The sequence below is a fragment of the Carcharodon carcharias genome, chromosome 14 (assembly GCF_017639515.1).
Source record: "Carcharodon carcharias isolate sCarCar2 chromosome 14, sCarCar2.pri, whole genome shotgun sequence".
NCBI lineage: Eukaryota > Metazoa > Chordata > Chondrichthyes > Lamniformes > Lamnidae > Carcharodon > Carcharodon carcharias.
Window position 1 is genome coordinate 49,012,854 of NC_054480.1, and position 14,159 is coordinate 49,027,012.

The following is a 14,159-nucleotide window of genomic DNA, read 5'->3' on the forward strand; positions in this document are numbered from 1 at the left end:
TGCCATCATGAATTTGCGCGATATTTCGGTTGGCGGGTGCATGCAGGAGTCGGCAACATGCCCGCCGACAATTAAAAGGCCTATTAAGGCCATTAAAGTGTAATTGAAAGAAATTTTTTGCTGCCTGCTCGTCCAACCAAAGGGCCAAGCAGTCTTTGCACTTTTTAGGAAACTTCATCCACGGGTGGAATGAAGTTTCCAACAGCAATTAAAAATAAAATAAAAATTTTAACATTTCGTTAATAACATGTCCCTCCTCTGAGTCATAGGAGGGGACATGCATTTTACCATTTTATAACTCTTAATTTTTCATTTTTTACACTTTCAACTCCCTGAGGCAGCTCAGTGTCTCAGGAAGCTTTGCCTGTGCACACTTGCATGCATGCGTGAGCTTCCACACTTGCTCTCCTCCCCCCAACACACAGGCAGCACTGAGCACTGCAGCACATGTTTCACGCTGGGCAGGACTTAATTGGTCCATCAGCATTAAACCTGGGTCCGGCCCCAATTGTGAGCGGCGGTCCGCTTCCCACCGAGCCCACCCGATGGGGGCAAGATTCTGCCCATAGGTTCGAATGGCATTGGTTTCTCACAAGCTGGCAACTATAAGTGAAAATAATCTGGGACCTACTTGGGCTGAGGCATTGGGACTGAAGCTGGTCATAGAAATCTTCCTGGGTCTGATGTTAGGTGTAGAGGTAAATGACAGCTAGCAGGAAGTTATGCACCAAGAACAATGTGGATGCAAATGTCCAAATAGCTAAAACAAACTCAACTTTGGATGCAAAAATTCATATCTTTTAAAGGGAGGAGTATGGAGGATAAGGATCTGGCATAGAAAGGGTTAACATGAGACTGGGTACAGTATCGCCCATACTGTGATGTAAAGGAATACATAACCCAGGTCTAGAGGGCAGTCTTGTATGGGACAGAGACATGTGTAGGGGCAAGCATGGAGACAGCTCCTAGCTTAGACCTTATACTGTATATATGAATATAGTTATCAGTAGTTAATAAGCACTTAAACTATACAAGACTCGGGACCCCTTCATGAACCCCACCAAACTATACATATCTTACAACAGAGCAAATAACCACAAGAGTCCATTTTTTTATAAATTAGTGACTTCAGCATAAGACCAAGTTACATCAGATTGAATTAAATGAAAGAGGTCCAATTAGCTCTCAAATGTTCCTTGATAGACTTCCAATAAAGCAGAAGAGCTTATACAGCATTGGATAAGGCAATAGTGGATCTGGCGCTAAGATCTACAGGTCAGCTCAGTGTGCCTAGTTTTCAATGTGGGTAAGTGAAGACAGGGTGAGAGAGCTCTGAACGGAGCCTCAGAATCCATGAATTGATAGACTGCTAAATGTGTCAGTTTTGGAAATGACGCAATTAATTCCTATAAATTGTGACTGCCTATATATTTTCATATTCTAAACCAAATCAATGTCAGAATTTTACCTTTGGCGTGCACCACACCATGATTTCACACTGGTGGGCCAATTAAGGACTGCCCAGCGTGATACGCGAGCGGCAGTGCTAAGCACTGCCTGTGTGGTGGGGCGGAGGAGAGTGAGTGGGCCGAGTGTGAACTTCATGCATGTGCGCAACTGAGCGCTGCATAATCTCCCTGAGGCATGGAGCTGCCTCAGCGAGATGAGAAAATAGTATAAGAAAACGAAGAACAGAGAAAAATAATAAAACATGCCCCCTCATGTGCCTCTGAGCAGGTTCATGTTTTTAATGAAAAAATTAAGTTTTTATTTTATTTTTATTTGCTTTTGGAAACCTCATCCCACCCGTGGATGAGGTTTCCAAAAAATGCAAAGGCCACTTGGCCTTTTCGTATGCCTGCCAAATGTTAGGTTGGACGGGCAGCAAAAAGTTGCTAACTTAATGGCCTTAACAGGCCTTTTCATTGTCAGCGGGCGCATGCCTGAGATGGCAGCATGCCCCCCCCTACCCAACTATCACAGAAATGCCTGTTGACAACGTCGATGCACGTCATTTCACACTCGAGCAGTCAGGCGCGTGCCGAGTGAAAATTTCTGCCCCACAAGTCCAATAACTTATGAGTTTTTAATTATAACTTTACACATATTATGTATTGCATTTTTCCAGTTATAGGGATGTATTCTTCTCAAGAACCATGTATGTTATGTGTAAAGAATTATGAATAATGAATAACGTCAGGTTAACTAATCATATTTTTGACAGCATTCCTATTCTGTGGGTAAATGAATGGAATAAAAATTGAATATTAAGCTGATGGGTTGTCTACCTGCAGCTGAACATGAGTGGTACAGCTGACTGCTATTCATGATTCGATTTGCAATTTGAAAAACACCACATAAAAAGGAGCTGATCAGCAGTGAAGGAACGGCGCTCATTGTTCACCTCGATGACAGCTGCCCACAAGAGGATGCTTGCTGTAATCTGGTGTCTGATCCAACAACTTCTATTGAGGACTTGTGGTGTCCGTAAGCAGGGCCAGAATTAGTGAGGCTTTTCAACCAATCAGATTGAAGAATTCTCACTGAGTCATATAGGGTGGAATTTTTTTTGAGGCGTCTCCGCCAGATCTTTCTGCATATCCTGCTGGACATCCAGCATCTGCTGCCTGATTGATGACTCCAGAGACTCATCATCTGCATCGAATTCAGTATGGTCCTGGCCTCCAGCAATCCTTCAAATGCTGGCGCCCTGGGCACTCTTTGCCTTCGCCAGCTCCTCATGTGAGTGTGCCTTGTCCTTCCAGCAGTGAATTACCATTTGAGCCAATGAAATAATGCCCACCAACATCCATGTGTCTGCACTGGTGCCTGGTTCTGAGAGAGGATGTGATGTGGGCGGATCTAGCTGGGGGTCCTCCTTGGGTAGTAAAGATGGGTCCTTGGGGTCTTGGCAGCCTCTTGAGGATGGCTCATCTGAGGGAGGAAGACTATATGTCAGTACAGAAAATCATCACATAGTCAATTTGCATGCAAGGCAGGCTGACACCAAGGACAACTGCCTCACAGAGACATTGTGATTGACGATTAATTGTGACCCTTCTTTAAAAATTCTTATTCGAGATAAGGTGATCCTACATTTATTGCACTCTCCGCCAGTCTCACATCTGTCCACTGGACTCTTACCTCCTCTGAGGCCTCTGCCTCTCCATGACCTGGGGACCTTGATCCATGATGGTATACAAGCTCCAAGGCATCCATCTCATACTTGATCATTATGAGGAGGTTGGCCATCCCACCACCCGTTTGTGGTTTGCTCAACAGCATTATGGCTTCTCTTCTGAACGGGTAGAAGAGAATTCATTAATCCGACCTCTACCCACAACACCATTCCAACCTGGCCCACCACCCCTGAGATCCAGGTTGAGGTGCACATCAGATTAGTGCATCTCAAGGCAAGTGGCCAGATCTGCCAGACTTGGCTGACGCAGGTTTCAGTGCCATATGGCACACAGACTCTTGTGCCCCTGAGACCATGGTCAAAGGCCACCCCTCAGCACATCTATACACAATTCCATGCCAATCCAGTACTCACTCTTGCGGACCAAAGAAGATTGTTAAACCTTTTGTGGTACTGTATCCAGGTGTGGCGCACATGCTGACCTGAGCTGCCACCTCTATCCAAACCTTCCTGGTGAGGTGTGGTGGCCTCTTGCCATCCCATGGCATTAGGACTTCACGCTTGGCACTTAATTCCTCAACCAGAATGCATAGGTATTCATCAGAGAACAGGTGGTGGGGGGGGTCGGGGGCGGTGGGGGGGCCAGAGCGCCCACCTGCACTGCCCTCCTGTCTGGGATGCCCAGCTGGTGCAGATGCCATTACTATATCCCAAGCTTTAATATTTTGGCAGCATAGCTCCCTATGTATCCCCTGGCAACCTTCGGGGTGTTGCCTCTGCTGCTTTTAAATACCCCGCTGGGTCCCCATTGGACCTGGACCCAACACGCTCCGCCCATTTCCCCCACCAGGATTGCTTCTCCAAATCCAAACAAATGCCACGTTTCATGCTGGGCGGTCCAACAGGCACAAAATTCAGGCCCAGGAAAGGGTAGAAGAAATTAAACCACTTCTAGCTCCTGGGTAACTGTAGTACTGACACCCCACCCAACCACCCACTGGAGCCCCCGACCACACCACCACTGACTACCCTCTCCACCCCTCGACTACCCTCCCACCCATCAACTACCCCCCACCCAGGTTAGCCTGCCAACCCCCCATGAATATCCACCCACCCTCAATTCCCCGACTACCCCCTACTTCCCTTACTATTCTCCCCTGACTACACTCCCAACCACCGACCGCCCTCCCAAAACTCCGACTAGTATCCGAACCCTGACTAGTCCACCCACCCCCCCCCGCCAACTAACCCCCAATAACCACCCGACCTACCCCCACTGATCACCCCTGCACTGATCCATTGATCATTCGACACCGACCCCCCCCACTAACCATCTGCCCACCCCCACTGCTCACCCCACAGATCAGCCAACCCTCAATCCCAGACCATCTGACCTACACCCCACTCCCCGCCCCCAGCACCCCACCCGCCCCTCCCCCATCCTACCCACTTACCTTCTCCCTGGTTTCGCAAGGTGGCTGAACATTTAAACCTCCCTGCTTTACATCAGCCAGCGCTGTAAAGAAGGAGCATGGCTTCCTTTCTCCCAGCTCTCCTGTACTCAACTGAAGGAGTTGGGAACCTGCTGCATTGCGCTATTCTCCCCTGGCCCCTGTTGAAAGGTTGGGTGGGAAAGGTGCGGCTGCATTTCAGTGTAAGTAAAAAGAACGGAGTGACAATCCGACTGTGATTGCCACCCCTTGTAAGATCTGGCCTAATAAATCTTGTATTAAATGTACGAGGCTTGGCTACAATGCTTATAAATTTCAAATTAAACAAGATGATTTCTATAAAAAATGTCAAATTCTTATGGCAGTTTGTATAATGACTAATTGAAAATATAGTTAGTGTCATTGCATTAAAGTACTTTGTTATAACATAACATCAGGATAGAAACAAAATAATACTGATGTGTAATTCATTCTGAATAATGCTTCAATCCACTAATAGATTCTTCACAGACTAATTCAGATCACATCGTAAGGAGCTTCCATGGCATTGGGTTGTATAAATTATTATGTAATTATACTTAAGAGGAATTATATACAATTACATTCTCATTGTTAGAATTAACATTACAATGTTATTAACGGAATCTTATTATTCTTAAATTCTCTGCAACACAAGATAATGCTGCAAAGTGCTGGGGTTAAACTAATATTCAGTGAGATGTCTGGCCAAAAGTTTGAAATTAATTATTTACATTGGAAATCAAGTTAAGTGCTGTTTTTCTTAATTATTCCACATTGCAGAGTTCATTTCATATTCAATAATTTAGCCATTATTGATGGTCCTCCCTAATCTGACCATTTAAAATTTATAACATTAAATTTATCAGAGTATATTAAAATGCCTTATGTAGCTTATTATGTTATTAACTAGCTCTTACCATACACGGAATAAATTATTCCAAAAATAATATCTTCCTCCTTTGATATTGATGACAGGAAGATGTTAGTTTCCTCACTGGTATTTCCCATCTGCAAAGGAAGGTTTCATATTTTTTAACTAATTAGTTATTCCAAAATGGTTTCCACACCTGAAGAATAGAAACAGGAAAAGTTATATAAAGCAGATATTTAAATTATCTTCACTCACTTTATTATTAAAGTAAATGGAAAATAAACTATCGTTTAGAATCCTGGACTTCCTAATTATCTGTTTAAATAGATAATAGGATATGGCAGGAGTGCTTCTGCCGTATCCACAAGGAGTCGTCCAGGGCACATTTTCCTGTTTTATATTTGGGAAGGAAACAAACATTTGGATGAATTGAACAGAGGAGGATCAATTGTGGCGAATCAGGTGCCTGTGACGTATCCCACCTAATTTCCTGTCTATTAAACCTCAGAAATCCCTGGGGAACACATTTTTAAAAAATTTGTTCATGGGACATCGCTGGCTAGGCTAGCATTTTTTGCCCATCCCTAATTGCCCTTGAGAAGGTGATGGTGTGCAGCCTTCTTGACTTACATGTGGTGTGATTACACCCACAGTGCTGTTAGGGAGGGAGTGAAGGAACAGCGATATATTTCCAAGTCAGGATGGTGAGGTGCTTGGAGAGGAACTTCCAGGTGCAGGTGTTCTCATGTGTCTGCTGTCTTTGTCCTTCTAGATGGTAGTGGTCGTGGGCTTGGAAGGTGCTGTCTAAGAAGCCTTGGTGAGTTCCGGCAGTACATCTTGTAGATGGTATAAACTGCTGTCACTCTGTGTTGGTGGTGGAGGGAGTGAATGTTTGTGCATGTGGTGCCAATCAAGTGAGCTGCTTTGTTCTGGATGGTGTCTAGCTTCTTGAGTGTTGTTGGAGCTGCACTCATCCAAGTAAGTGTAGAGTATTTAATCACACTCCTGATTTGTGCCTTGTATATGGTGGGTAGGCTTTGGGGAGTCTGGAGGTAAGTTACTCGCCGCAGGATTCCTGGCCTCTTACCTGCCCTTGTAGCCACAGTATTTATATGGCTAGTCCAGTTCAGTTTCTGGTAATTGGTAATCCCCAAGATGTTGTGAGTGGGGGATTCAGTGATGGTAATGCCATTGAATGCCAAGAGGCGATGGTTAGATTCTCTCTTGTTGGAGATGGTCATTGCCTGGCACTTGTGTGGTGCAAATGTTACTTGCCCCTTGTCAGCCCAAACCTGGATATTGTTCAGGTCTTGCTGCATTTGGACATGGACTGCTTCAGTATCGGAGGAATTGCAAATGGTGCTTAACATTGTGTAATCATCAGCGAACATCCCTACTTCTGACCTTATGATGGAAGGAAGGTCATTGATAAATCAGCTGAAGATGGATTTGTCTAGGACACTACCCTAAGGAACTCCTGCAGTGGTGTCCTGGAACTGAGATGATTGACCTCCAACAACCCACAACCTCTTCCATTGTGTTAGGTATGACTTCAACCAATGGAGAGTTTTCCCACTGATTCCAGTTTTGCTAGGGCTCCTCGATGCTATTCTTGGTCAAATGTTGTCTTGATGTCAAGGGCAGTCACACTCACCTCACCTCTGGAGTTCAGCTCTTTTGTCCATGTTTGAACCAAGGTTGTAATGAGGTCAGGAGCTGAGTGACCCTGGCAGAACCCAAACTGATCATCAGTGAGTAGGTTATTGCCAAGCAAGTGCTGCTCGATAGCACTGTTGATCACCCCTTCCATCACCTTACTGATGATCAAGAGTACACTGATGGGGCAGTAATTGGCTGGGTTGGATTTGTCCATTTTTTGTGTACAGGGCATTCCTGCGCAATTTTCCACACAGGTAGATGCCAGTGTTGTAGCTGTACTGGAACAGCTTGGCTAGGGGTGTGGCAAATTTTGGAGCACAAGTCTTGAGTAGTATTGCTGAAATATGGTCAGGGCCCATAGCATTTGCAGTATCCAATGCCTTCAGCCATTTCTTTATATCATGTGGAGTGAATTGAACTGGCTGAAGACTGGCATGTGATGCTGGGAACCTCTGGAGGAGGCGGAGATGGATCATCCACTCGGCACTTCTGGCTGAAGATTGTTGCAAATACTTCAGACTTATCTTTTGCACTGATGTGCTGGGCTCCCCCATCATTGAGGATTGTGATATTTGTGGAGCCTCGTCCTCCGGTGAATTGTTTAATTGTCCACCACGATTCATGACTGGATGTGGCAGGACTTCAGAACTTAGGTCAGATCCATTGGTTGTGGAATTGCTTAGCTCTGTCAATTACTTGCTGCTTATGCTGTTTGGCAAGCAAGTAGTCCTGTGTTATAACTTCACCAGCTTAACACCTTATTTTTAGGTATGACTTCTGCTCCTCCTGGCATGCCCTCCTGCATTCTTTATTGAACCAGGGTTGATCTCCTGGCTTGGTGGTAATGGTAGAGTGGGGGATATGCCAGGCCATGAGGTTACGCATTGTGGTTGAGTACATTTCTGCTGCTGCTGATGGCCCACAGCACCTCATGGATGCTGTGGACCATTTGTCTTGACTTGTTAGATTTGTTTGAAATCTATCCCATTTAACACAAATGAGTAGAGATCTGGCATTCATTGATTTCTTACCTTTGCACCAAGGAACTGGGCGTAACCTTGGTGCACATGAGATGAAACTAAGCGCTGTGATGTGTACAACTACTCTGCTCATACTCCATAAAGTTAAAAAGTAATAGAGGACACAAACTTAAAGGAGGTGAAATTTGTCTTGGGCAAAATGCAAAGCGGGTAATAGCAAATCAGCAGCCCGTTTTATACCTTGCCCAATTTTCTATGGGCAAGTAACGTGAAATGGTTCTTAAAGTCACTGATGAGCATTAACTGCCACTGTCCAAGATGAGTTTCACCCCCAGAGTGAGTAAGTAGGACGGTACTTACAGCAGTTTCTTGCTTCCCTGCTCTAAGTATCAGGGTGCGGCTTAAGAACTTGAATGTTTTGTAGTGATGGTCCTGTCATGATCTTGAAGAGGATCAATGGTCTGGTTATATTGTTTCATTGCTGTAGAGTTGTGGTATCATTAACTACACTTCCCTAATAAAGGGAAAAAGTGTTTATATTGCCTTGTCTAGTTTAGTACTTTAGTAATTTATTTGTTGTTGGCTAGTTATGGGAACAATATTATCCTTCACTTAATATCTTTTCATTTTTGGAAAGGGCTGCAATTGCAAATTTGAACTAAATCCCTCAGCATTGAACATTTAAACAAAGTAATGAGGCAGTATTATTATTGTCAATTATACAATCAGCTAAATTTGATGAGCAAAACATTCACAAAAGGAAAAAGATGGTCACTGCTGATCACTGGTAAAAATATTTTCTTTGATATGTTATCCAGAAAAATAAAGGGAACACTAGCCGGGATTTTATGGTTCCATCACAGTGAGGACAGGGCCATAAAATCCGGCGAGCCATTCTAAATTCCCATTGGTGTTGGCGGGAGTGGAAAATCCCACTGCTGTAAAACTCCGCGGACTAATCTTTGCCACACGCGCATTAGCATTCACGGAATCAGATTTATAAAGGGTAAAACTTACATCCCTCAGGTATTTTACAGCTTTGTTTACAGTTTACCATTCCTTGGCACTTCCATTTTGTAGCTAACCACTTTACTATTAAATAGTAATGAAATATTGTTAACTATTTTAATTCATTAAAACTTGTGCTTACAGTGGGCAGAATTTTTTGTTCATTGGGAGGGTGCATGCCCGACCTGAACAAGCATAAAATGACACGCGATGACATCAGGCGAGTGTCCCGACGTCATCACGCATCTGAGCGATATTACAGTCGGCGGGTTTGCGCTGGAGTCAGAGCCACGCCAGCCATTAATTAATAGGCCAGATAAAGCCCTTGACAACCCAACTGATGGCAATTTAACATAGCTCGTGTGATTTTTCACTTGTCGCACAGGCAAAACAGGCAGGCAGCCAGCCCACAATTTGCAAAACCTCATCCACAGGCGGGATAAGAAGGGTCAGCAGCATTGCCACTGTGAGTAGTGAGGAGTTATGGAGATAATTTGCTGCTGGTGGCTTATTGAGACTTGGCAGCTTAATCTCTGATCGGGGCTTCATTCTTAGCATTTCCAGGCTTCATTTATGGACTCATTGGTGTCTTCCTGGACCCCTGAGGATTCAGACCGTGTGGATCCTTACAGGTATCAGACAGCCTTCCCTTATCCTGGTAATAGGGATTGTACTCTCCGCTGGAGGCATCACCTCTGAGGAGGAAGATAGAGACAGAAGGGATAGGAAGCCACATGTCAGCTTCCAGGGGACGAACCTGTGGGAAGAGATGAGCAGGCACAAGGGGCGCAGGACCAGCTGGTAGTCCAAGGCAGAAGAGGCCGCAGAAGATGCCACCATCCTGCTGCCAGGGTTTACAGGTAATGATGCAGCTACTTCAATATGTCCGACATGCAATGCTGAAGGAGACTGTCTCTCCAGGGAGACAGTGACTTCCATTTGTCAGATGATCAGGCCTGAGATCAGCTCAGACTGTGTGGGTGGACACCCCATGTCAGTGTCTCTAAAGGTCATAGTGGCCCTCAGCTTCTAAGCCTCTGGCTCCTTCCAGGGATCAGTTGATCTGTGTGGAGCCTCCCAAGCAGCTGTCCACAGTTGCATCAAGTTGGTGACAGAAGCTCGCTTCAGGGAATCATTGACTTTCATTCATTTCCGTCCGGACGAGATCAGCCAGGCTGAGCAAGCCAGAGGCTTTGCAATGATTGCTGCATCTAAGGTGCCATCAACTGCACACATCTGACCATCAAAGCACTAGTAGGTGAGTCCGGTGCCTTCATCAACAGGAAGGGCTTCCACTCTATGACCGTGCAGATAGTGGGTGAAACCAGGGTGCAGATTCTGCAAGTCTGTGCAAGGTACCCAGGTAGCTCCCATGACACTTACATCCTGAGGCATCGCCGAGGCACTTCAGTGCTCCAGCCCCGACTGGATGGATGGCTGCTTGAAAAGGTGCTTCATGACGCCTCTCAGCCATCCAAGAACAGAAGCAGAGAAGCGTTACAATACAGTTCATACCTCCACAAGGGCTGTGGTAGAGAGAACAATAGATCCTCTCAAGGTGCGCTTCCGATGCCTGGGATGTTCAAGGGGTGCACAGCAATACTCCCGAGAGCAGTTGTAGTTGCCTGCTGGGCTCTCCACCAACTGGCACTGGCAAGGGGGAAGCCTCTGGAGGAAGAGGATGTTGACTCAGCTGTACAGACCCCAGAGGATGAATCCAGTAGTGAGTCAGAAGTGGAGCATGGTGAGGAGAATCTGAGGGCATGGAGCCAGACCTCAGTAGCCTCCAGGGAGGCAGGGGCACCAGGGACGCCTTGATCCAATGCTCCTTCAGCTAGGCTGCCAAATAAGAACTGCTACCTTAAGCCAGGGCTGCCGTCTCCATCCTGGGTCACAGAAATGACCCTTTCCTTGGCCCCCAAGATACACTTAGTGCCTGTGCAATAAAGTTTCGAGTCACCCACATCCATCATTACATACTGGCCTACCCTGCACCTACAAAACAGATGAAGCATATTCAGGCCAATAACACAAAAGCAAATGTAATTTAATGCTGGAAATCACATAGTATTGAATAGAACAACATCCATATTGGTAGTCACACTATTAAAGAAAGAAAAACAAAATGGGGGAGCAAAAGATCACCTGTCACCGGTCCTTCTTGTGCTTAAGGTGCTTTAGACTTATGGTTATGGGTGCTACATCTAGGTGCTTCCCCTTTGCTGGCACTGGCCTTGGAGACAGCCTACTGACTCTGTTGCTTTGTTGGTCTTGATGACCTTGGCGGCCATCCTCTGGCCAGTGGAGCCTGTGCTGGCTTCACCTGGGAGGGAATGGCCAGTACCATGGCTGGCATCTCCCCCGTCACCACAGCCTCATCAGATGCCAGATGGGTGGAGGAGCTGCTGCCATCATCCAGAGAACCCTGAGAGGAGCCTGCAGAGATGACAAGCAGCTCATGCACCAATATGAGGTCGCTGTGGACCTCCCTGCTCACCATTGATGGACGGGCACCTAGCTGGGATACTGGGTGCCCCATCCATCTTATACACGACAGTGACCAGCTGAGGTCAGTGCCTGTGTGAGGGCTTGCAGGCCTGAGCGCAACCCCAGGAAACCCTGATTCTGTTCCTGGAGCTGCCTCTCCAGGAGAGTCACCACTCTCTCCATGGAGGAAGCATTGCACTCAGCCACAAGGGTCAGCGCAGTGCTCACCTACACAGGGACTCCGTCACAATGCATACCCTCTTGGATCTCCACCAGATCCTCCCACACACCCCGCTGGACATCCAAAACCTGCTGCTTAACAGATGATTCCAGGGACTCATCATCTGCCTTCGACTGAGCATTGTCCTGGTCTTCAGCAGTCCTCCAACTGCCTGTGCCCTGGGCATTCTCTGCCTCAGCATGCTCCTCAAGCGAGTGTGAAATGCCCTCACCAATGTGCGCCGAGAAACTTGCCACTGAACTAATGCCCACCGAGATGCTGGTATCTGCGCAGGTGCCTAGTTCAGAGAGTGGCTGTGATGCAGGTGTTTGGGGAGCATTGTGGTCCTCCTGTGTCAGGGGTGGCCTTTCAGGGCCTGGAGGGCTAACGCCTGCTGGTGTACCTAAATGGGAAAAAAAGGGCATGTCATTAGTTAAAGTCATCACACTGTCACTGTTCATGCCAGGCACCTTGGCAAGAAGGGAGATGTACATCATGGTGCCCTCACCTTTCAATGATCAATGGGGATTCCAGGTTCGAGGATCATATCAATGAGGAGATTATGCTAGAATTGTTGCACAAGCTGAAATTCTCACCTCAGTGCACTGCACTCTTACCTCCGTCTGACACCCCAGCCTCTCCACTGCTGCTTGACCGAGGTGCATGGCGCCTCTCCAGCTCCAAGGCCTCCTGCTTGTACTAGGAGAGGATGAGGAAGTGTGGGGGCCCCCGACCAGTCCGTGACCTCTCAATATCGTTACGGGTCGTCTTCTCCTGAATGGGCAGAGGAGCATTGATTAATCGACTCTCTACCTGCAGCGCCATTGCTGAGGAGTGCCTTTCAGGGCACATCCGAGTCGTGGCTCTCGAGGTACACGACACTCAGTCGAAGCAGCCAGGGCTCAGCCCCTTGGCCAGCTCCAGCGTGATTGACAGTTAGCACTCAGACTCTAACACCCTTGAGTTCCACGGGGGGACGGCCAGCCCAAAACAATTGAGCACACTGACCCACGTCAACGCGGTACACACCCTTCCTGAGCGCAGCAGGTTATTGAAGTGCTTCCAGCAGCGCATCACATCGTGGCTGCTCACCTGGCCTTCCACCTCCTTTCATGCCCTCTTTGTGAGGTGCAGTGGCCCCCTCCCCCTATCTCTGGGGACAAGGGTATCCCTTGTGGCAGCCACCTCCTCCAGGAGGGCAGCAAGGCTCTCATCGGAAAAACGGGGGTGCTGAGTGCCCAGCCAACCTCACCTCCCACCTGGCCTTTGCATCCTCATTTGCAGCCATGGTGCTGCAGCAACTCCGATGTGGGCAGCCTCCCAGGGGCTGCCTGTGCCATTTTTGAACCGGCTGCCAGGTCGCCATTGGACCCGGTGGACAACACCTCAGTCTGTCACGCCTCGCTCTGCCCCTTCTCGGAGGTTCTCCAGCCGGTGTTCATGCTGGGCGTGACTTAATTGGCCCACCAGCATGAAATCGAGGTCCGGCCCGGATCGCGGGTGGCAGTCAGCTTCCCAATCGCTCCCACCCACCCCCCGCCAAACCTGCCCAAAGAGGGCAAAATTTTGCCCTGTGTGTTTCTTGAAAGCATGTTAAGTGTGCGATGTCATGCAACATAAAACTTCATTCTGCAACTATAAAATATGAAGAAATTATTTATAAAAGATATTAAAAATAGTATAGTCCTCATAATAATATTGCATTGAACAATTATAATTTAGCGAACTCATTAATGAGTTACTATTGCGTTCTGCCATCTGCTACTTTTTAAGTTATTTGAAATAAAATCCAAACCCATTAACTTTAATTGCTAATACCACACTGTCAACACAATTGTGTATTTTTCAAAAATACACTTTTGTTGCAGATTATGTAACAGCCTACAATCAAAAAGATAAATTAAATATAGACAACCTGAAAATGTTAAAAACTCCATAATATTTCTGTTTGTTTCTAATCTTGCCTTCACTTCGAAGAACTTTGAAAAACAGATGTTGGGCAAAATTGACAACACTTTTTCCACAAATGGAATACATTAAAATTCTCTGCCGCATCAAAAACGACCCAGAGGATTTTGTGAATCAAAAACAGATATCAAGTGAAAGGCTCAAAGCAAAAGGCTCTTCCTCCAATTGCTTGGCCAATTCAGTGCACTATTATTCCAGTGAACTCTGACATACTGAGCTATAGTCCTCAGTATAGCATCCTCCCCCAACATCTGATATGATGTACAAACTGCAGGTGGTGTCACCATGCACCCTTTGCTTTCCAGCCATCCACGCACTCCCATCCTTCACCTTTTTTCCCCCAATCTTCCCCTTG

General features: G+C 46.6%; 1 protein-coding gene across 1 annotated transcript in view; it reads right to left on the bottom strand.

Annotated features, from left to right (window-relative positions):
• The window catches only part of LOC121287531 (opsin-5-like), a 56,098-nt gene extending 43,148 nt beyond the window's left edge, over positions 1–12,950 (bottom strand). The window contains exons 1-4 of the mRNA XM_041205465.1: positions 12,929–12,950; positions 12,069–12,239; positions 8,173–8,198; positions 5,529–5,619 (exon numbers count right to left, since the gene is read on the bottom strand). Coding sequence (XP_041061399.1) covers positions 5,529–5,619; positions 8,173–8,198; positions 12,069–12,239; positions 12,929–12,950 — 310 coding nt within the window. The remainder of the gene's footprint in view (positions 1–5,528; positions 5,620–8,172; positions 8,199–12,068; positions 12,240–12,928) is intronic.
• Between the last annotated feature and the right edge of the window lie 1,209 nt (positions 12,951–14,159).